The sequence below is a fragment of the Uranotaenia lowii genome, chromosome 3, assembly GCF_029784155.1.
Source record: "Uranotaenia lowii strain MFRU-FL chromosome 3, ASM2978415v1, whole genome shotgun sequence".
NCBI lineage: Eukaryota > Metazoa > Arthropoda > Insecta > Diptera > Culicidae > Uranotaenia > Uranotaenia lowii.
This window is the reverse complement of record NC_073693.1, coordinates 77,320,137-77,345,083: the sequence shown is the minus strand read 5'-3', so window position 1 is coordinate 77,345,083 and position 24,947 is coordinate 77,320,137. Positions and strand designations below refer to the sequence as shown.

At 37.6% G+C, this 24,947-nt stretch overlaps 1 protein-coding gene across 4 annotated transcripts in view; it reads right to left on the bottom strand.

Moving 5' to 3' along the window:
• Positions 1 to 2,111: 2,111 nt before the first annotated feature.
• The window catches only part of LOC129751627 (putative ferric-chelate reductase 1 homolog), a 217,451-nt gene continuing 194,615 nt past the window's right edge, over positions 2,112 to 24,947 (bottom strand). For 3 of the 4 annotated variants that reach the window (XM_055747232.1, XM_055747233.1, XM_055747234.1), the window contains 7 exons: positions 22,670 to 23,282; positions 14,995 to 15,148; positions 14,616 to 14,921; positions 14,322 to 14,548; positions 13,912 to 14,262; positions 3,079 to 3,213; positions 2,112 to 2,990 (listed from right to left, as the gene is read on the bottom strand). In XM_055747232.1, coding sequence (XP_055603207.1) covers positions 2,853 to 2,990; positions 3,079 to 3,213; positions 13,912 to 14,262; positions 14,322 to 14,548; positions 14,616 to 14,921; positions 14,995 to 15,148; positions 22,670 to 23,275 — 1,917 coding nt within the window. In that variant the 5' untranslated portion in view covers positions 23,276 to 23,282 and the 3' untranslated portion in view covers positions 2,112 to 2,852. The remainder of the gene's footprint in view (positions 2,991 to 3,078; positions 3,214 to 13,911; positions 14,263 to 14,321; positions 14,549 to 14,615; positions 14,922 to 14,994; positions 15,149 to 22,669; positions 23,283 to 24,947) is intronic. The other variant, XM_055747235.1, reaches the window with a different exon arrangement.

Genomic DNA, 24,947 nt, shown 5'->3' with positions numbered 1-24,947 from the left:
ATCAGGACTTCCCCCCTCCTTGAAAAAATGCATCGGGACCCCGGACAACTTAATCCGACCCTCTATTGCATATTAGCCGTACATACATTTCTATTTTTTAAGCAAACATAGTTCGGTACTGTGAATGAATTCTAACAATTTAAATTAATTAAAAATCAAATAAATTCAAATTCGAGCAGTTTGAAATCAAATGAAAAAAGAACAATATGAAAAATAAGATATGAGGAATCAATTGGTACACCTATCTCAAAATTTATGATTTTGGGACTTACAGCCCTTTGCCCCTGAAAGATTAAATTATTTATGATTTTTGTTTGCAAAATTTACTAAGTTAGAAGTCAATAAAATTGTTACCATTGACGGTTTTTTTCCTAAATGGATTCATTCCATGCAGTACAGAGTTGAGAAATATAATCCTTTTGGTGTTGCTGTAAGACGTTCTTTATAACACTTCAGTGGTTTTGGCGCAATGACCTGGAAAGTCTATCATTTTCAATTTTAAAGCTGGTAAAACTATAACAGATGTTTAATCCCATTTAATTTCATTAAATATTGGTTTACAGTAGGGTTACCATACGTACTCTTTTAAGAGTACATGTATTCTTTTTTGATCGAGAAATACACGTACTCTTTCTTATTGTAAAATTTTGTGGAATGTACTCTTTTTTTCTTTTGAAAAACATTTTATCAGAGGAACGGACTTATTCCTTCCAGTTTTTAAGTTTGTGTTCCTATATGTACAAGAAGTCAGAAAGAAATGCAACACTTTATGCATTAATGGCACGGTACTTCAGGTTTCTCTACCTTGTTGAGTTTTACAAACGATGAATTAAAATATAAAGCATCACAAATCGATTTAAATATAAACTTTTGAAAAAAGCTTCTCCTTTGAATATGCAATTAGCGCTCAAACAGTTGGCGAAGAGCATAACAGCAATTTGAACTCTTTTTGAAATGCAACATTTTCTTATGTTTGCGATGTTCTGATCTCTATTATTTCAAATAATCCAACGACCCTTTGGCTTTTCACTTAAAATCTGCAAGGAAATAAGCAGAAACTTAAAACGATATCCTTCAATTTGTAAAAGTTTTTTTTAAATCATAATTGCCAGGTAAGTCACATGAATTTCCTGGTTTCTCCCGTTTTTCCTAAATATTTTGAAATATAATTTCAACGTACTCTTTTTTGCGTTGAAGAATATGGTAACCATAGTTTAAAGTAGAAGAAATGAACATTAGCGTTACTCAGTGTTTTTGAGTTCTTTTTTCAATGTTCATCTTATATGAGAGTCGAACAGTTTTAATGCAATCGAATAAGTATTTCATGAAAACTGAAACATAACAAAGGGTAAGGTAAACTTTACTCAACATTGATGATTTGGGCACTCGCACTCCTCTGGTTCTGATGAGATTTACTATTGACCGCAGGGGGATGGCAACCTAGTTCTTTTTGCGATCAAAATCTTTTTCTTCTGTTATATCTATCGGGTTTATGGTGTACAGAGTAGAAAAAGTCAAAATTACAACCAATGAGAAACCAGAATTATTGTTGTGTTATTGTGCAATCAACCATACTTCTCTAGTATTTGACATTTAGCTCGGATCCTTGACAGTCATCTGTCAGGTTTGTTTGAGGCCCAACAAATCATGAGCCCCAAATATTGATGGTTGTCAAATTCAATGAAAAAGAGAAAGAAAGACAATTTCCCGTATTTATCGCCGTATGTAACACTAAGGTAGGTTTTCATTTGGAAAATGTATTTTTATGATAAAATAACGTTCACCTTACGTATAGTGAAGAAATTTTAAACAACTCGAAAAAAAGAAATATGAACCGACTTACCCATCTTGGTTTCTCAACTACTAATTTTTATAATCGATACCATCCACATGTAATTTTCATTCTGTATACAATGAACTTTCATTTGTTTGGGCCCTTTTTTTCAGAGAGCGTTTGTTAAAATTAAATGGAAATGAGTGAAATTATAAATAAGTGATGATGCAAATAAGATGCATAAGATTGAAAAGCATGAAAACTAATTTTAAAATAGAAATCAGTATCGTTTTGTTGGAAAAACTGTGAGTTTTCTTTCCAGTAAAAACACAAATACTTAAAATACTTAAATAAACAGTAGACGGATGGCAACATTTATTTTACTGTCTTTTAGTTTCTAATCAATAGATTTCCTTCAATTTACGCAATATTTCCTATTCAAATACATTGGGTTACTTTTCATCTATAAATTATCAATAAACAATTTAGCTGAATTTTCCGAAAAACATATAGTTAGGTTAAAAATCATCGATACGCAAAACTTTACTACAACAATAAGTCTCGAAATGCCTCATCTTGATGTGTTAATAAATACTGGTTTTTTATTTTGATTTGTTACCCTTTAAAGACAACGTTTGACGATTTTATCTTCGGTTTCGCATCTGATCTTTACAGATGCCAAGATGATTTGATCGAATTCAATTAACATATGTACGTTCACATCTCCGTAGATTCGAGATTCTATCTAAATTCTGTACACCCGCTTCGGTTCCTGTGCGTTCGATTCTCTAAATAGTTCAAACCTTATTCTTGACGAATTTACGCGATACATTATAACTTCAACTATACACACTTATCTACACGAGAATACTTTCGGTTAGGTTAAGAACGATCTCTGATAATGTACAAATCAAAACATATCTGAACGTAGAAACGCCCTGCCCCGGATCCTGCACCGGGAAGGCCAATGCAATGGGGGTAAAAAAGTACAATTTATCGGGAGAAAATTATTCAATTTAGCACAAAAACGTGTGAGCGGTTTCAGGATTCCCTGGGTTGATACTGTGACCATCTTCCTCTAGTTCATGATCTGTTTCTTAATGCTCTCGACGGTGACTTCAATGGGGGCCAGCACTACGATCACAACCAGGGCAATCACGAAAGCCACAATGATCAAGGTGTAGAAGAACAGCATCACTTTCCGGAAGCCACCGAACTGCAAAAAATAGGAAAAAAAAGATTAGATTGACATGTTTTTTTGGATTTTTAAAGGAAAAATAAATAAATAAGAACGTGATACTAACAGCTGCATCTTGTTTGCGCTCGCCGGAACTCATAGAATTGCGGGAAGGAGTCATGTCGGCCATCGGGAACGAGGTTACCCGCTGGCTGTTGCGCCGATCGGTTACGCAGCCTCCAATCTGCATCCAGAAGAAAATCTAAATTAGGCCAGTTGAATGGTCTGTTCTGAGTTGAATGAAACCTTACCCCCGAGGTTAGTATGGGAAAGTTGGAAGTTGTGAACCCTGATTTCAAGTTAGGTGCTTGTTTTTTACAGGTTAGATGAGTTTAGACTTTTCGAACTTTTATTCTGTTTTGCGATGAAAATTATAGTTCAACAGAAAAAACTCACCACAGCATTGCATGAGATATGTATGTGTTCATGTGCGTCATATATACAAAACGACGAGAGCCAAAGTTCCAGAAGCACACATAATATTTTAGAAATATAACTATTATAAATCTGTTTGTTTGAAACTCACATTTTACCTGATTCTCAAATCAATCATTAATTTTCTTCTTTCTCTAAGATATAAATCAATAGAAAACAAAGACAATCCATGTTTTCAAATTTTCTAATATTTCTTACAGAGAGCAAAAAAAGTAAAAAAAAAATATTTTAAATAAGCTGGCTAAAAAGAAAAACATTGAACTTCAGTATTGAAAAATCAATTCATTCAAAGTTTAACATTAAATTTTAATCAATTGCGGCGCTTATAACACAATGGGTGAAAGTTCCCAAATGGCAATTTAGAGAAAACGCGTTCAAAGTTTTCATGGTGCTTCGGTTTTCATATATTTTTTCAAAGAATAATAAATTAAAAAAAGTTTGAATTTTGTACCAGATAGGTATACTTTGAGATAAAAAAATTCGTTGGTATATTTTAATGAAATTGATGAACATCAAAATGTTTTTGCCAGCAAAAAAAACTTGATAGAAACCATGTAAGGACATAAACGGCTGACATTTAAACGCTGCAATATTTCTTATAATAGGTATATTACACGAATTCGTTTTCAAAAATTTAGCTGAGTTTAGTTTGGCAATTGGATTACTTTTTCAAATTTTGGGAGCTGGTAATGATATAATCTTATACTGTATCTAGTAAACTGTCCCAAATTTGTATGAGAAATTTCAAGCTTGTGAATTGTTATGCGCTGCAGGCTTAAATTGGTCCTAGGCCTAGTAAAAGGTCTCATGCCAAATTTGGGCGTGATCGGACCACGGGAAGGGGTCGCTCAACGAGCCTAAAGTTTGTATGGGATTTTGAGACATTTTGTTCGGGAGGAACACGAAAATCCAGTTTTCCATGAATAACTGTGGTCCCTTTCGGCCGATTTCTTATAAAACCGGTTTTTCTTAAAGCCTAAACTATGAAAATATTTCATCCGAAGACTACATTACGATTCGAGTTATGACAAAAAAGTAATTCAAATTAAAAAATGGGGTAACTTTTTTCAGGGTGATATTCATCACTGTTTATGCTGCGTCAAAATGTTTGAAGCAGTGTCTCTCATTAATAGTGATGAATACCACCCTTAAAAAAGATAACTATTTTTTTAAGCTAAATAACTTTTGTGACTTAACTTGAATTGGAATACAATCTTGGGATGAAATATTTGTTATAGTTTAGGCTTTAAGAAAAACCGTTTTCAAAAGAAAAAAAGTCCAAAGTTATTCATGAAAAACTGGATTTTCGTGTTCGTCTAGAACAAAATGTCCCAAATTCCCATACAAACTTCCCGTGATCCGATCTGGCCCAAATTCGGCAAGAGACCTTGTACTAGGCCTAGGATCAATTTAAGCCTGCATCGCATAACTTTTCCAAATGTTGGGTCATTAGGGGCACTCTAGTATATAGGTATGTTTATTGTAAAAATAATATGGAAAACGTATCTAAATGTTTATTGAATTTCTAAATACAGAACAATTAGGCTGCCTCTAAAGCTGTTCAGCCCAAAACGCACATTCTAATAATCTTCATCATTCCAAAAGACTTAAGAACTGACACATTTGAGTGACCAAGTATGTTCTATGATAATGAAGATCAAATTAACCAAAATAAACTAATATTTGGGACTAAAACATCTGTTTCTAGAAAAATGAAAATCAGCGATGCAAAGCCGAAATTTTTTGTTATTGTTTTAAGTATTTTTTTTCCTACCGGGTCGTCATTTTCATTGGACTCAAACATATCTTTACATCATCAGATAGGTTTATTTAAGACAATTCCAAAAATCAATAAAAAAAAAACTTGAATACAGCTAAGTTGTCAGAAATTATTAAAATTGTTTTTTCTAGAATTTTTTTCATTTGATCACAATAGGTAACCTGACTCTATTTCGAAACATTGAGAAACAAGGATAAATTATCTCCACAATGAATATAATATCATCAAAATTGGTTAACATTTTTGGCCAGGAGAACCCTCCTAACTACAGGTAAATTTTTTTCCGAAACGGATATTATATGAACAGCTTTGAAGGGTTAAGAAGACTTCCATATATAAAAAAAGCATTAATATTTGATAATAAAAACTCCACCATTGAACTATTGAATCATCTAGATATTCAAAGTCAATTGATTTCACTAGCAAGTTATTAATGAATGTTCCCTTTCTCTTTAATTTTTTTATCCAAAATCGAACGTCGAGAAATTTTGTTTTTGTGCCTGAAAAACATAACTAGCAAAATCAATATAGAATTAATTCTTCATTATTTTATATATTTCATTATATATAAATATTATATTCATAATTAAACTTTGTTGAGCTTCAAGAGACACAACCTTGGCTTAAGATGAGATGAACACATAAAAAAAATTATAAGGAAATTCTGTGATTTCACAAAATTTTATTTCAGTCTCCAGATTTTGTGTTCTGTATCAATTTAAAGAACAATAATTTTTGAATTAAAAAAAGCTTTCTGACGACATCTTAAATTTTACGTATTTAAAATACGAAATAAAATAAAGGATCTAGAAAAAAAATTAGGATTTTAATCTGGCTTAAAAATAGGTTTTGTTAATCGTATTCTCATTTCAAAGGTTCATTATTCCGTATTTCTTACGAATATATGGATAAATTTTCCATACTCTAAAGCCTGATTCACATGTTGATCAAATGAAAAACAAATCAATAAATTTCACAAAGAGTAGTGTGTGGTGAAAGTGCGACCTAAGTGGTACCCAATTTTTAAAAAATTTTGCAGTTGTTTTTCTAAAAATCATGCACAGAATTTGATTCCAGTATAAGACTTTTATCTCCCTTCTAAAAATTAACGATGATAATCGAATGACGGATTGGATAGCAGTAATGAAAATGTCGAACTGATATCGAAACGTACTTTTACCCCACCTCTGTGCAAAAGTTCGAATGATGTAGGGTAAAAGTACGACCATATAAATTTTTACATTTCGACATGAAATCAAGTAAAATATATTTTATATCGTTCTTTGCTTTCAGCAGCATCTTTTGTACTCGCATCTGATTCAAATCCTACACGTGGAGGAAAAACCTGCGCAAACTAAAAGCTAAATAGACACATTAAACCACATTAAAATTTGGATTGCTCACACATGTTTGCATTTATTTGAAATATTACATGATTTATGCCAAAAAAGTAGGCAGCCCAAATCATTATCAATCCATGCCGAAGTTTTGAATTTTACCGTTCTCGGTTTGTGGTACCCGACTCGTACTTTTTTTACCCCTTACTCTATTCATAATCAGAATTGAGCCCTTATGTTCATGATTGATCATTCAAAGTCGATATAATTTTAAAAAAGACTTCAAAACAACAATGAAAACGATGTTTTTTTAAAAGTTTATTGACGCTTTAACCTCAGAGGTCTTTCGCGTCCCTTTTTTAAAATAATATTAAAATCTACAATTATTACAAAACTAATTTCTTTAGTCTACTTCACAAAAGTTTGAATAAATTTGAATCTTTCAAAAAACTGATTACTATTTTTTCTGAACGATCCTCATTCGTAAATATGTTTTTTATTGAGTTTCCCAGCTTATTTTTTTTAAATTTTACTGTGTAGCATGGAACATTCGAGGAAAATATGATGGATAGTCAAACGAGTTTTACAGGTGCTACAAAGAGGGGGATCAGAAAAGGGGGTGAAAAGGAATTCATGGGTTAAATGACTATGCCCGATTCTAACCCTAGTTAACACTTTCTGTTCATATGGGCATTTGCGATCATTGGGTTTAGAGACATTATTCTTCACAAAAAAAAAAAGATGTTTATGACTCAGAGAGCTGGTTAAAATTAAAAAAAGTGAGTGTTTAAAATTCATTTCAAATGATTAAAAGTTCAAATTCAGAGTCAAAAATTAAATTGGGGAATTCGGAATAAAATTATAATTCGTAGCTGGGATTTATTTTCAAGAGAAAAGTCCAAGTTGTGGATTAAAAAAAATTAAATCAAAATCGCAGGCAAACATTTGGCTTTAAATCAAGTACTTTATGTTCTACCATTGATACTGAAGTACCAAATTAAGCCAAACAAATAAATTAAAAAAAAGTAATGATTTGTTCATCTTAGTTAAGACCTAGAAACCCTTACAGGTATAAAGTTGAGGGCTATTGTCTTGCAAGGGTGGACTGTTGTTCATCAATACTTTATAAATAAAAAAAATTGTTATCATTTCTGTATTGTTAATTTTAATGTTACAGTACTCTCTTGTTAATCGAACACCCTTAGGACCGAAGGATGCCTCCGACTAAACAAAAACCGTTCGTTTAATTATTATTGAAGGTTTAATAGAAGTAAGAAAAACTTTTTTGAGTTAATTTTAAGAACTACACATATTTGATAACAAATATGGAAAAATCAATAGTATTGCCTGGTAATCCAGCCAAACTCAAAAATGCATCAATTAATTATCAGGAAAGCATCTAATTGGTGAAATATAAAAAAATACTTGATTTTTAGGAATTATTTCAACAAAACGGCTCCCAAAATCGTCCGATTACCAAGCGTGTTTGAATAAAAAGTTTTCGATAATCGAACGAGTACTGTATTCAAAGTTCATCAAAAGAATTTCAAATATATTTTTTTTACTCAAGATGTTTAAACGATTCGAATCTCAATAATAGTGTTACTTTTACTCTCATGATCGGTTTTTAATTTTTTATTGTGCTTGGGAATATTTCTACGTTTTTACGAGTACCGGTTTAAACTGTTCCATAAAGGTGGAACAAATTTGAAATCCTTCTTTTGTCACTTGAAGTTGCAGCATCACGAGGAGGTGGAGGTAGGCGGATAATTAAAAATAACCCAAATGTTCTATAAATTGAAACAAATTTGTCAAAAGCTTGCATGCAATAAACTTGCGTACATTCTACATCTGCATAGTGCAAAATCTAAAATTCGAGCTATTTTGGATAGAAAATTTGAAAAAATACAAAGGTGACATCATTCCCATCCTCTAAAGTTTGACTTCCACTTCTTCAACTGATAGAGTTTTTAAAGAATTCATCTAATTTCTCTATAAATAATCTTAAACTTCAATTATTCCCTTTTCTAAATTTTCGGAAAAATCGAAGGGTAGGGGGTGACAAAAGAAGAATATGAAGTTTGTTCCCTATTAGCCCTATTAGTTCTATAGATTTCTAGAAAAGAAAATATCCAACTTGCTATTTAATGATTTAAAAAAAAAACTAGATTTATTTATTGAACTATAAGTTTTTTTTCTTAATTTTATGTAGCTTTGCTAAGCAAATTAATTATTTCAAGAAACTTTTAAACAACGCTTGTTACCTAAATTTATCCGCCTTGTCGGTGAAAAGTGATGTTCTTTTTATCAGGGATGCACGGAAGTTTTTAATTTTTCAGAAAGCCAAAATATAGTTTATGATTTTATCTGCAAATTTCAATGAGAATTTTCAACGTAGGTGTTGCCGTTATTGAAAGATTTACAAATATATGTAAGATCAACATTTCCAACTTTGAACCTACTGTTCCTGTTTTGGTACTAAATTGGTTCCTTTTATTGGACCTGGATAAAAAATACTTATAAGCTGCTTAATTTTTTGAGAAAAAAAAACTAATCATTGATTTAAAATGAATTTTTACATCAAATATTATCAAGCAAAAGTATTACAGCCTTTCAACGTATTGAAAAATGAAAAAAAATTTTTGCTATAAATATCACAAAAAAATTCACTATTAGTCAGCACTGTCAGCAGCACAGCAATTAGAACACATTAGTGTTCACTTACAGTTTATTTCCATCAAACTGACAGAAAATGTAAGAAAAGCTCAATAGAAATTTGAAATTTTGCCCCAATTTAAGATTCCCAGTTTAATTGATGAATAGTTGGTATTGAAACCAAGTTAAGGTGATGTTAAGTCTAAAAATGGAGCATCATAGTCGGAAGTGTCCTATTTCTGGACTCTTTACAAGTTTTCCGGATTTTCCATATTTTTTTTTTGTTTTATGAAAAAATGTAAGTATACATCACATTCATCACAGTTATAGTGGTTTTCTCTTAAACTTTGGCTTGGGCAGGTAAAAAAATGTGATTTTTTCTTATTCGCTCTGATTTCTCAAAATGCGCCCCACTGACTGAGCGTTCAGTTTTAGCGCTGAAGAGAAGGTAAATTTTGAAAAATGTTGAAAATTTTTTTAGTATTACATTTTATGGCAAAAACGGTATGAAAGGGTTGAGGAAGAATAAGATTTCATTGTTTGCATAGGAGTGTCTTTATCCTATGCCGGCGAAATTCAATTTTTTGGCATTTAAGGTCCAAAGTAGGCTCACTCACCCTCTATCAATTTTTTGTTCCGCCCTATGCCAACTACTATGAATTGGTAGATACAGATGATGTTGTATCTACAACAAAAATGTGTTATGTGATGATAATGCTTCTACAAAAATTCTACCCGCTCATTTTCACCATCTTTCTTTTCTTCTAACGTTCCATCCATCTAGGAAATTTCATGATCTTAAGATGTCCCACTAAAAAGAACATCACTTTTCACCGACAAGGCCGATAGCTTAGCTTGGCTTGTTTGACTACTCATATCCACCTTAAATCATTAAGTCCGAAATGCTTTAATTAGTCTTCAAAAATACCACCATTTTCTCATGGTTTTACTAAAAATATAATAATATATTGTATCAAATCTTTCAATGCATTTCGAATTTCATGATCGCTGGCGTGGCTAAGTAGAACAAGTTCCACATCGCCAATGGTTGCTACTCCGTGATTGATGGAGGCCATCAATTTTGTACAAGGGCCAAAAGAATGCAGCTTGGGATTAGCAACTCATTCTCAATGCACAAAACTCATGCTCTCACTAAAAAAAAAAAAAAAAGATCAATAACGGCGCCGGCCACGTCCTAGTAGTCAAAGAGGGATGAAGGAAGGATTGTTAGTAAGATACTTTTTAGGATCAACCCCAAATCTGTTATTCCAATTCTTTTCAAAAGCTTGTTTTGAAAAACTCTGAAACAATGATAAGTCAGTATCACCACCTATAGAAACCGTCTATACGTCTGCGAATCTATATTCAAGTATCTCAGGAAGGGTTGTTTTTGTAAGGGAGAGGTTTGAATCAGGAGCCATTTTTGGAAAATGGTGCGATTTGGTTGACCTACACCTCCTATGCTCCTAGAGATTTCCTAAGGAAACTCCTAATAATGTCTGCGAGGTGTTTTCATTAGAAAATTTTAAAAGAATTATGAACTCTCAAATAATTAGAAATGCAACCATTCGAATTTTCTACAAGCTAGCTGTTTCCCTCACTATATTTTCTAACACATCACTGATTTTCGAAACGACTCTTGAAAAGAAAATTGTAAGTCTAAACAATAAGCTATTAAAAGTGGTGAGAACTTTTTTTTTAATTGAATTTTGATAATGAATATCATGATCTTCAATCTACAACGGCCCATACAGTACTCTCATGAGCAAATCCGTAACTAGTCACTGGTCTGTTTCTGTCCTCTGTTAGTTTACTGTTAATATGATATTAAAAGACATTTTAATAAAACTATTAACTTCATGAAAAAGTAATATATTCAGATTGCACTCTGAACATTTTTGTTCAGTTGTGCCAAATAAACGCCTAAATGTATACTGAATATTTCTTTAAAATGAAAAAGCTTCTCAGGCAGTTTACCTACTTACACATAGTGGTATAAGCTTTCCCATGCACTTTAAGTTGTATGCAGGCTTTCAGGTGGTTGAAATCATTCACGGCTTGCTGCAATTATTATAAAAAAAAAGTCGAGGAAAGCAAGGCAAATCGATTTAAAAAATTATGGAACTTTGTTTTTCATTACTGTCACTATAAACAGTATACTATTTTACTTAATAATCCTAAACAGCTTTTCATTTCCTAAACTTTTGAACCTATATTATAAAAGTATGTTTTTGGATAAATTACTTATCCAAAAATTTATCATGTTCATTTCAATCATATGTTCTCAACACCACATTATAGAATAACATAAATTCATGATCATTTAAAAAAAAAATGAAGTTTTATATGCGATGACCTAGCCTTTTCTGAACAAATATGAAATTACTTTTCTATTTTGCGCACTAAGGATCCCCAACACTAAAAATTTACTGGAGAAAGCCTTTCAAACATTAATTTTATCTCTCCATTCAGAACCTAGAAATTTGAACACTGTTCTAGATAACAAGTTATAATTCTTCATTCCTAAAATAAAAATCTTTCAATGTACATCCATTGACGTTTGTTAAGACATTGAGACTAAAATTTAACAATTTACATGACGTCAATATTGATACGGAAGTGTTCCAACAACTAATTAAATGGCATAAAATTTAATGCTCAATTCTCTTACATAGATAAAATGAGTTCATAATTAATTTCTTGATAAAATATTGAAGATAAATCGACAGTATCAAAATGTAAATACAGCTAATCAAACCATGAAGCGTGATGTGTATATAATGCTTATTTTTTTATCCAAATGGTAATAAGATAACTTTTAATTTGATGACAAATATAATTTTTCAATATTCTAAGTTTCTTCAGTTCTTCCTACAGTTCAATTCTAAGAATACGGCGGAAAAAACGCCTGTATATATGCTACATCATAACAGCTGTTGAAATTATGAAGCTTCTTGAGTCAAATATTTCATTAGAAAAAGCCTTTTCGAAACTTCTTTCAACAAAACTTGTACGCAAGCTTTGATATGATTGAAATATTTCACATCTTGCTGAAAACTGCCTAAAAATGAAAATTTTGGCCATGGTAGCTTGTTTCTAAATATTTAAATCTAAAAATTCACAAAAAAGGAAAGAATGGAACATGTATACTCATCTTAGACTCGTCCCAGTGCTCTCCTCCAGTTGAATGTTCGGTAAAATAAACTATTAACCTGCGTTGTTCCGGAGGGCGTAGAGCTAGCCCCTCTTATCCAGCCTTTTATTCTTTGCTAGAGATCCGGCAATGGTTTAGGCACTTCGGTTCATCCGGAGGTTTCTGCCTAATGGAACAGCCGACAGAATTCCGGGAGGAATGAAAATTGGCATGGTTTGGAGCTTGGGCATCAGGTTGAAGAAGCTGATGGAACGATTCTTGATTCGAACTTTTTCACTTTTTACTATTTCATGAATTTTTCACTTTTTCGCTATAAAATTTGGCAGGAGCGAAAACTTTCCACTTCCTAGTCAAGCAAGGCCTACTCCTGTATCTTTTCACCGACAAGGCCGATAAATTAAAATAACAAACAAAAATCACGGTGATTGATCTCTTCATAATTTTTTTAACTACTTTCTAGGGAAACAGGTATCTGTATTCGAAAATTAAAAAAAAAAAACTATTGAGATTTCCACTGCATCAACTTGTATTTCTTTGTTCTGAAGTCAACCAAAATGTTAATAGCTTAAGCCAAAAATATTTGATTCTCAAACGGACATTTGATAATATTAAAAAAAAATCAACAATTCAGTGACCGTCCAAAACAGTAACAAGATAATCCGAAAGTCTTAAGCGCAAAATAACATCTATAACAGGGGACAGACTTTCAAGACGGTTGTTCATCAACTACTACCATAAATCAATCGAAAACGTTGCCTTTGTTTGCCTTAGTTATATATATACTAAAGACGACTGAAGAAGAAATATGATTTGAATATGGTTAACTTATCTTCATAATACCTATTATAATACACTTAGATAATTTGGAGTCATTTCTGAATTTTTCAAATCCTTTGGTGTAAAAAGCTGCGTTTGGTTTCAAACCACATCCATGATTTTTTGCAGAATTTTTAAGTTACGTGTTCATGAGTAAATTTAAACTTTGAGGTTTGTATGAGGAACATGCACCCTTTCAACAGCTAATATTTTTTTGTTTGATAAGATACGAAATTTCGGTGTTCGACAAAGATGTTCAGCAGAAAACTTCCTTAAGAGATTTTAAAATCACAAAAACCATAAGCAGGCTTTCCACAGGAGAAAAAAATGATGTTGATTTTTCACTACCATATATTCCATTTTTACATACAAACCAAAAAACTCAAATTTAAACGTTACTTAAAATTTCTGCAAAAAATACTGGTGAGTTTTGAACCAAGATGAAGCAGTTTAGACCTCAGGGTTTGAGAAATTAATGACCCTTCTTTTGACTTTCTCGAAAAATGAATTCAAAAAATGCTTCTCAAAACTATTTAAGAACATTTTGTTTTAAATTTTCAAAATCAACTATCTGTATTGAAACATGACAGTTTAAAAACAAACAAAATAATGCATTACACGCTTAAAATCAAGTATGAATAAAGTTTCAGTAAAATCTAAAAATGGCAGTACTTGCAACAAAATTCGCATAAATCCCACCACCATTAGCCACAGTTTACTCACGGAGAAGATCAAGTGCATGATCACGTGGAACGCCACGAATGCGATCAGAATAAAATCGAGCCAGTCGGGAAGTTCTGCCTTCTGCAGCTTAACGGCGAAGAATATGGCAACGATGGCAAGGATGTGGGCCAAATTACCGCCCAACCAGTGCAGCCAGTTGAACACCGGCCGCCGCTTGGTACCAGGGTGGGGTCTGAAGTAGGCCCCAATCGGTTGCAGGAAACAGATGATCGTGGTGGCCAAACCCACGAAGGCATGCGGACTGGGCGACCAACGGCCCAAATCGACGAAGATGATGATGAAACCGGCGATGGTTAGGGTCCACGTGATCACCATCATGAATCGATGCCACTGGAAAGCGGAAGGATAAAATGCAGTGGCGAATTATGAAATTTTATTTGATGACTTACAGCGAACCATTGATCCTTGCCGCACAACTGGCTGCCGACCCAGGTTTGTCGGAAATAACGAGCCAACAGAATTCCTAGGGAAGCGGTTCCGATCCAGGCCGTCAACATGAAAGCACCATGAAGTCGCACCATAAGTTTTCCCCGTCCCATCACTGGTCCAACCTCGGCCAAAGCCATGGGAGCTCCTGACACATGACGTCCGATGTCGTGGTAGGAAACGTGGGTTGCTAACGAATAGGGAACCGATGTCAATCTAGAAACTCTTCAATGGTAATTCAAACAAAGAAAACTTACAATCAGCTTTGCTACCGACGGCAACCATCAAATGGTACTTTCCGTTGATCAAATCGAACTTCTGGCCCTTTACGGTACTGACGGCATCCCGTTCGACTCGGCAGTAGATTTCTCCATCGTTGTAGGTCTTCTCCAGCAGCCGGAAGAAATTCTGGGCGATTCCTTCCCGGGAAACACCGTACGGTCCGGCGAATGTCCACGAAGCGTACGCATTGACGGTACCTTGTTCCGGAACGCACTCGATCACGGAATCGTCACCCATCCGGTCGTCCATCGACAGACCAACGGCAATGTAGGCAGGACGTTCTAGAATTGAAAAACATAATAAGCAAAATAATGATTGGAACTGGTATTTAAAAATAAAAAATTCGTCACTCACTGGAGCCTGACTTCATTTCGAAAATGTATCGCTCTCCTTGGACGGTGGTGGCTACGATGGCTTGACAGCTTTGGCTGTCGACACAACCCTCCGGGAAACCAAAGCATCCCTTGATATCGCCACAGCCCTGGTATATGGGATCGACCGATTCAGTCTGAAATTTGAGGGTTAAGATGTTAAAGATGAGAATGTTCGTTAAAGTTTGAATTTACTTTTGGATACGCGACCAAACAGTTCTCCTGCGTGACTTTTTAAGTTGAAGGAATCAAATAAACCCCAAAAAGTTTGACAGCTCTAGAACACTTTTCAAGACAATCAAAAGTTTCAAACAAAAATATCCGTTCTAAACTGATCATGGTATACACTGAACGCACAAGTTGATAAGTGGACGCCCAGATTTTGTTAAAGTCGTACACTAAACAATGCTGATCAATAGGAGAACCGATGTCTGTTGTCTGGTTATCACTCAGGATACAAAATTTACCTACAACAGCGTCATTTGGGCACCATTTGCGTCGGAACTCATCCAAGTGAGGCCTTTCTCTGTAAACTTTCGAAAAGCTACTGCATCGATTGCCAGCTAAAGTATTTGGCCAAATAGGGACTCAGTGCATGTTCTGAAATGATAAATACTAGACCTGGTCCTGCAGAAAATCACCTATGTATATCGAATTGTTGTCAATACGCCTCCAAATAGATTCATGGATAACCTTGATCTCTTAGCGATGGGCTTCGCAACTATGTATACTCTTAAAGTACAGCAACGTGCTACCGTAGTGTTCGAGGTAGTGAAGAGTTGGATACCACAAACCCACGATGGTGTTGATCACCAACCTGAACTCAACGAAACTTTGGTTGGAACCTTGGTGCAATGATTGACGCCTCAAAGCCACGCTAAAGATCTAAACTCCCGGCTCTGCGTATCGAAGACGTTTCCTGGGACGATCTGGAGCTTTTTTGAACCCGCATTGATCTCGGTAATCGGAAACTCTATCTATGCGTAGTTTACGTGAATCCTGATCGTTCCGGGGATCTTGTTTTAGCAGAGTCCTTTTCGCGTTGCCTGTCTAAAGTTAGCTCTTTTTGTTCTCCTGAGGATGACATACTCGTCATCGGCGACTTCAACATGCCCGGCCTAAATGGTGCTTTTCCCGAAGTGGCTTTCTGTTTCAAGACTCTATGCGTTCTTCGTTCTCGGCATCTTCTAGTGTATACTTACAGCCTGAAAACGGACGTATGCTCGACCTCTGTTTTGTAAACGAAGGTTTCAGGATTCCTACGAAAGACTTAGCTCTCAATCCCCTTGTCAAAGCTGTTCCACATCACCTAGTGGTCTCTCGATGAGTTTATCGAAAGGGAAGTTGAGCTCGATCCTTCTGATCCAAACGCAGCTGCTAAGACATTTGCGAACATTCTCAACTACATTATTGATCGCCAAGTTCCGAAACGTAGGGTGGCTACAAATCTGCGGGCTTCCTGAGTCACTAAAGAACTGCGGCGACCGAAGACGGCCAAGAAACGTGCACTTCGAAACTACAACAAGCACAAATTCCCTTACACTGAAGGAGAATACCGCAAACTTACCTCTACTTATAAAAAAATCAGTAAGCGTAGCTACAAGGGTTACAAAGGAATTTTAAGACCAGTTCGAAATTTTTTTGGAAGCACGTAAAAATCAACGGTAAAAACCAGGGCTTTCGTCTTACATATTCCTTGACAGCGGCACATTAAATTCTGATCCTGGAATTTGTAAACTTTTTGCCGAGAAATTTTCGAAAACTTTCAAAACTGGGGAAATTTTCTTGGAGCAACTGACCAGGGCTGTCGGAAATATGTCACCCTCCAGGGTCATCTTTGAATGGTATTATAGTCGACGATGTAGCCATCCTAAAAGCGACAGCTAAACTAAAATATTCAACTTCTACGGGCCCAGACGGTATACCAGCTACTTTTTTGAAGCGTTTTATGCCATCTCTGCTGACACCTATCAGGCACATCTTTCAATCATCGTTGGACTGCTCAATCTTTCTCTTATTGTGGAAAGAAGCTTACATGCTTCCTATCCACAAAAAGAGAAATAATAGAGATGTGTGCAACTACCGTGGAATCTCCGCTCTATGCGCGATTGCTAAAATGTTTGAATTGATTGTTTTGGATCCAATTTTCACATTTTGCAAGCCTCGCTTCTCCAACGATCAGTACGGGCTTATGCCTAAACGATCCATGACTAAAACCTAATGAGCTATACATCGTTCGTGCAGGACAGCTTTGCAATGAAAACTCAAACTGACGCCATTTACACAGATTTCTCTGCGGCGTTCGATAATGTGTACCACGATATTGCGATCGCAAAGCTTGAAGGTTTAGGCTTCTGTGGTTCCCTACTGAATTGGTTCCAGAGCTACTACTGGGACGGAAGTTATCCGTTCGTACTGGTGAATCCTTTTCTAGGCAGTTCGTTGCCTCTTCAGGAGTGCCACAAGGAATGTATGTATGTCTGTATTAATTGCTGCCACAACGAAGTCATTTGAGACCGATCATTTTCGTGATCTATTTTAATTATGTACTCTAGCTCCTCGGCGCATCAAAGCTCGCTTATGCCGATGACGTGAAACTTTTTCACACCATAAACGGCCAAGACGACATTAACTTCCTGCAACAGCAATTCACCGCTTTTGCTCACTGTTGCGATATGAATTGCTTGCCCGAGAGCCGCAGTAAATGCTTGGTAATATCGTTTTCCCGTAAGCGGCACCCTCTTCATGGAGAGGACACCCTTGAAGATGAAACCATCATCCGGGTGGACAACATCCACGATCTGGGCGTTATTCTCGACCGACGGCTGGATCATACAAACTATGTTGTCGACAAAGCTTCTCGAAGCCTTGGATTCTTGTTTCGTATGGCCAAATACTTTAAAGACGTATATTGCCTAAAAAGTCTTTATTGCTGCATAGTTCGTTCTATTCTCGAGTACGGTTCAGCTGTTTGGTACCCTTTCTACCAGAACGGATCTGAGAGAATCAAGGCTATCCAGCGGTGCTTCTTGCGGTACGCTCTGCGATACCTAAACTGGCAAGTTCCGTTTCGTTCACCAAGCTATAAAAACCACTGCCGTCTCATAGGCTTACGCTCCAAGTTTGCCGAAATGCTACTCGTGCTCTTGTTGTCGCGGACCTTCTCACATCTAGAATCGACTGCCCCGAGCTGTTGGAGGCCATACCTCCCAGCGTACGACCCCGAAAAATACGAAACCAGAGCCTGCAGCTCTACGTTCTTATTCAAGTGGCAACTGACTTGCCGACTGAGCTTTATCACAAGTCCTTTTCTCGTAATATTTGAGGTTAGCGCATACATGTACCTTTACCCTACTCAATTCAGAGCCTAGTGTCTTTTATGTCGATTCAGGATCTGACCTATCCTCTCAATAAGTCGTGGTTATCACGCATACCCCTCCTTTTGACGAATCGTGGCCTGTTCTTCCCTCTAACGACTCGAGAACCAACCTCCCCTCGTAATTATTAGAAGTTTAAACTGAATTCTCACCACTTGGTGACTCGATGTCTGATGATTCGAGAACCGGCCATTTCTCGTAATGACTCAAAGTTCACGCACAAACCTATCCACTTAACGGCTCAAGGCCTGATCTCTCCTCTGGTGACTCGATATCTGGCCTCTCGTAATGACTCGTTGTTTGAAACACCAACCTTTACTCAGGCGACTCAAGGCTTAGCCTCTCCTCTAACGACTCGAAGTCTGACCACTCAGTACAAAAAATTGAGGGTTATCACTTTTGTCCATCGTGTATTGGTCGAAGGCAGCATATCCTTGACTCGTGCCTGTAATAACACCCGCACGGCACTTTACGTAACGACTCGCTGGATTCCCAACTATGACGACATCTTTTACCAACTCCAATGGACCACGGGCGTCGAGAGCCATTCGTATCTGCGGGTTTTAACCGCCAATGGAACAATCCTACTGCGAGGGAAATCAATTTATGTCCCTTATTCAGCGCCGCGCGTAAGGTGACGACAGTCGAGTCACCTTCCCGTCACGGGACTCTAATCACCTTATTCCGATTGTCGGTGTAAGTGAAGTGACAAAGGTTCATTTCCAAAGTTCATCCGAAGTGATGTTCCTCAGCTACAGCGACTCCTGGACTCCGAATGACTCGAGTGACTCGACTATCGTCTCCTCACGCGCGTTGTAGAGTTAGAGTATATATCTCTAAAGCTTCGATCTGTGGAAAATGACGCTACTCAGATATTCATCGGTGGTGCAGATATTGTACTCGTGCATTAATGTAGGTACTCATCAATAAGGAGTTAAAGCCAACAACCAGCAAAGGCGATCGATGTGTGGGAAATGTTTTACCGTAACAAACCTTAGCTGGCTGTTTTGATTGAAAAGATACTTTTGTGCAAACCAACGATAAAATGAACAAATGAGAGCTGATGATAAAAGTTACTCCAGATTTTTTTCATGATGGGAACTATTTCAAGTAAGGTTCACTTAGACTGCAGTATAAAGCAATTGCGGTGGCTGAAGGATTTCTGCTGGATTGTTAATAAAAAGCACGGAAATGAACGGTTTTAGTGACTACTCTGCGGAATGTCTAACACAGAAGAGTGAGTACCACAAAGTAAAAAAAAAACTTGATGAATCAGGAGATGCGAATACAGTCCCACTTTGAAAATCTTTTTCAATTTAGTCTCTTTTACAATTTTACTAGTTATTAGGATAACTCCACCAAACAACCTGTTTTTTATGTTGACCAACCTCAGCGGAGATCGGGTACCCAACCCTGGTCGCGTGCTAACTGAGTTAGGGGGCTCCGTACGCGTCCTTTCTCCATATTAAGGCGGCGTGCAGAGTACAACAACGTCCTGGTGGTGTTCGGGGCCCAAAACACCATCTGGGTCCTCCTGTAAATAAGTGGGGTTATCAACGAGCCTTGCGAGCCCCTTGACTACAAAAAAAAACAAGCAACGAACCAGAATGTACAAGAAATTTTGGATACAAATCGACAAAGACCCACGCGACGAAAAGGGACCAGCAAATGGAAACTTGGAACATAGAACTGCTGATCTCTAAATTTCATGGGCAGTACCTACGTGCTCTCCTACGAATTGAAGAGCCGCAAATTCGACATCGTAGAGCTGCAGGAAATTTGCTGGAACGGCTCCACGGTACGAAAGTACCAAGATGGTCATGCCATCTACCAGAGCTGCGGCAACACATACGAGCTTGGAATAGCATTTATAGTGATGGGAAAGATGCAAAAGCGCGTGATCGGGTGGTGGCCGATCAACTCACGAATGTGCCGGTTGAGAATCAAGGGCCGGTTCTTCAACATCAGCATCATCAACGTGCACAGTGCACAGCCCTCACCTCGGAAGTACCGGTGACGACAAAGACGAATTTTACGCGCAGCTGGAGCGTGAATACGACCGTTGCCCAAAACATGATATCAAGATCGTCATCGGGGATTTCAACGCTCAGGTCGGCCAAGAGGAGGAATTCAAACCGACAATTGGAAGGTTCAGCGCGCACCAGCTGACCAACGAAAACGGCCTCAGACTGATTGATTTCGCCGCCTCCAAACGAATAGCCGTACGTAGTACCTTTTTCTAGCACCGCCCCCCACACAAGTACACCTGGAGATCACCGTACCAAACGCAATCACAGATCGACCACGTTTTTATTGACAGCCGTCACTTCTCGGACATCATCGACGTCAGATCCTGTCGAGGCGCCAACATGGAGTCATACCACTACCTGGTTATGGTGAAGATGCGCCTAATATGCTCCGTAGTGAACAACATACGAAACCGACGCCCTCTTCGGTTTAATATCGCACGACTGAAGTAATGTGAGGTCACGGCAGATTACGCGCAATCGCTCGATGCAGAACTGCCGACAGAGGACGAGCTTGAATAAGTCCCTCTCAAGGACTGTTGGGATACCATCAAGACAGCCATCAACAGCGTTGCGGAGAACGTCATCGGATATGTAGAACGAACTCGACGGAACGACTCGTTCGACGAAGAGTGTAGAAGGGTGACACCGCACGGACGGCAGTAGTGCAAATAAGCACCCGTCGAAATGTGAAAAATCTCTGACAGCGGAAAAGGCAGCGATTCCAAATTTTTCAGGAGAAAAAGCGCTGCCTGGAGGAGGAGGAGCTCGAGAATCTGGAGCAGCTAACAACGTTTTCAAGAAACACGAAATTTCTATCAGAAAATCAACGCATCCTGCAAAGGTTTCGTGGAGCAAGCCGAAATGTGACGGGATCAGAACGGAGCCATCTTGATGAACAATCGTCAGGTGATCAAAAGGTGGAAGCAGCACTTCGATGAACACCTGAACGACGCACACGCAGGAGATAAAAACGGCGAAGGAAGGTTCATCGTCGGCATAGCCAACGACGAGGTGGAGCCACTTCCAACGATGAGTGAAGTTAAAGAAGCAATTTGCCAGAAGAAAAGCAACAACTCGACTGGAAAGGAGGCATCGCAGCTTAACTCATCAAAATGGGCCCGGACTAGTCGATTGCCTACACTGATTGATGGTTCGGATCTGAGCCACAGAACAGGTACCGGAGGAATAGAAGGAGGAGATAATATGCTCCATCTACAAGAATGGCGACAAATTGAACTGTGAGAACTACGGAGCGATCACTTTCCTCAATGCCGCCTACAAAGTGTTGTTCGGAATCCTACTACGCCGCCTAACGCCATGACGAGCTAAGGTTATTCGTGAAGGAGGACAAGAACGACTTCTTAGTGAAGCTGACCAGACTCATCAAGGCGACGATGGATGGAAGATGAGAAGACTTAGCTCTTGCACGAAAGGTATCCTCTACATGCCGCTCATTATATAGGTTGTTTTTTTACGGGCACGAGTCATGGATATTGCTCGAGGAGGACCTGCACACACTCGGATAATTCGAGCGACGAGTGTTAAGAACCATCTTTGGAAGCGTGCAGAAGAACGGAGTGTGGAGGCAAAGGATGAACTACGAACTCGCGTGACTCTACGGCGAATCCAGTATCCAGAAGGTGGTGAAGGCTGGACGGATACGCTGAGCAGGAAAATTCCGGACGGCTATCCTGCAATACAGATGCTCCCTACGAATCCGTTGGGAACGAGACGTGCAGGGGCGCAACGAGCGAGGTGGTTAGATCAACTAGTCAGAGGGAATTACATATAGGAACTATGTTCATCAAGTTACGGAATACTATGAAAACAAAATAATAGATTATCGTCATTGAACAACTGAAAGTGTTGATTGAGGACTTCGACTATGCTATGACATCTCCAAGTGGCTGCTATCTTGGAGTCAACGAGGGTTTAGCACAACATCCATCATACAAATTCCGCGATCAACCTCCGCAAGATGCTTGAGTGGTTTAACCGGTACATTTAAAAGGTTAAGGGGTAGGTTTTTGACCAAGTTTCTAGTGCTTAACCGAGCTAAGTGAATAGGTTAAGCACGGTGCCTCTGATAGAATAATTTTAATTATCGAAAGTTTGCATCGCAAAGATACCGTCATCTTAACAAATACCTACCACGCGCCTCTAATTTTGCTTGGCTATCCACTTTTATAATACTTTTAAAAAAAATTCATTTGTTAATTTATCCCTTATTTTTAAGTTACATAAACCTTACCTTTGCAACAGTTGGAGAAACATAGGACGGAACAGTGGTCGTTACAGGTGGCCTTCGGCTAGTGGAAATTCCGACGACTCCCGGTGGGCTCTGCCCGCTAGCAACTATTTTAACAGGCGAGGATTCGATGCCAACCCAAAACTTGTCGTAATCCTGAGCGATGGTTCCGTTGAAGACGATCTCTCCGGTGAAGTCGGATGGGGCGATCCACTCCAGGGCCAGATCTTTCTTGGTTTTGGTATTGGTGTGGGTGGCCGTATCATCCTGGCCGCCACAGTTGATCAATTTGATGGCATCTTCATCGGTCAGCTCGAATCGGCCGAGCACCTGATTCGGGGCCTGTCGATTCCGGGCCTGAACCATGAAACCCTTGAACACAACACTGGCTGGGAATGACTCGATTTCAACCTGCAGCACCTGGCCGCTACCGATGACGGAAGTAACCGGCGTTATCCGGAACGGGGAGGTGGTGGTCAGCGGTGGAATTCCTCCACCGTGAAACGGAAGTAACGTGTTACAAACACTTGTTGGAGCTCCATTTGGCAGTGTTATGGAGGGTGTTATGAGGGCGCTGAGCACCACGACCACGCTCAGCATCGACCACATTTTGGATCTGAAACGGAAGAAAAATATTTTTTTTTGATTTAGGAGAATGACCATTTAAAAAAATCAAATGAATTTATTTTCTTCCATGAGTTAAATTGTTTCTTTTCCAACTAAATCTTAAGCTGTCATAGCCTTTTGGCGTTTAAGTCTTACAAATTTGAACCACTTTAGATAAAAAAAAATTGATCCATATTCATTCATTAATTCATTCAATTTCAAATGTATGTTTAAATTTTCGGTGGTTGAGATGGATCAAAAGCGTTAGAACAAACTATCGTGTGAGAAAACGACTGTAACGAAATCGCTGAATTAAATCAAAACATAAACATCGGTATAGTGCTTCAATAATGACCGTAGCCAGTCGTCTAGAGTGTGCTTAGCCAACAGGTGTGGATGGCATCGTTTGGCCGTCCATCATGCCGTTTATGATGTCATAACGGGGGAGCTCATAATTAACATAAATAACATTGTTTTCCTTTTTTTGCCTGAATATATTGCAAATTTTAATCACGTGCTTTAACGGTTCCCCCAAAAACCCACATGGGATTGCTGTGGGTGACCTTGGGGTTCCGCCTTCCGTTTTGCTATTATTTCGTTTGCGTTGAGCCGTATGATTTATTATTATAAGTGAGCAGGGGCCCATTCACAACGGCACCCAAACACAGGCGCCTCACACACGCAATTCAATCAGTACCTGCCGGTGAATGGGCGAGAGGAGCCAAAGAAAACGGAAAATGGATGAACGCTGACCGTTTGAGGGAGGGAAATTAAATCGAGGCCAAGGATTTCGGAATAAATTTAAGACAATTCCGAGTTGATCGATGGGCCGGCAGATTTAGGTTTGGGTCACAATTTGGAGAAAGGTTTTCGCTGCGACCTTGTCCGTGAAATCTTATCGGGACTGAAATTCTATATTTGAAGGAAATGAATCATTTAAACTTATTTTGAAGATGTTCATAGGAATGTCTTAATGTATGGAGAATTTGTTTATTTGTTTATTTGTTTATTAATTTTTAATCCATCGAACGACTAGTCTAAATGGATGGGATGGGAAAAGCACAAGGCATAAAAACCCATCGATGAATGTAGCAAATACAATACATAAACGATACAATAGTTTGCCAGGATATTTAAAACTAGTTTTAGGGATTTTACATAACACATTAAATATAGTTGATCAGAAAATAAAAGTAACGATAAGAGTACTACAATAAAACGATATCATCTTAACATTGAAGCCCGTAAGCGGTTCACAAACAGATCCAGAGTCATATTAAAATCAAATTCGCTAAATTTATCATTAAACACTACACACATTGCACGGATAGGCTCGTTCTGGCCGTAAAGTGTACGATGAAAACCAAGCCGAAGGAATTCGCGACTTCTTAGTTGTCTAGGCATCACGTTGAAGTCAATCCTCTCAAGAATGTTTGGTGCATCAATGCTCCCGAGCAGCAATTTTCCAACGAAAGCCGCTTCATGTATTCTAGTCGATCAGCAAGGGTATCCAGTTCCAACCAAGAGCATCGTTGCGTATATGAAACAATAATGATTTATTTTTTTAGAACTATTTGATATAGTTGTCAAATAAAGTGCGTTTCATTTTTAGATTATTTTGAAATACTACGAAATTAGTTATCAATAAGACAATCTTGTTTAGTAAGGGAAAGCT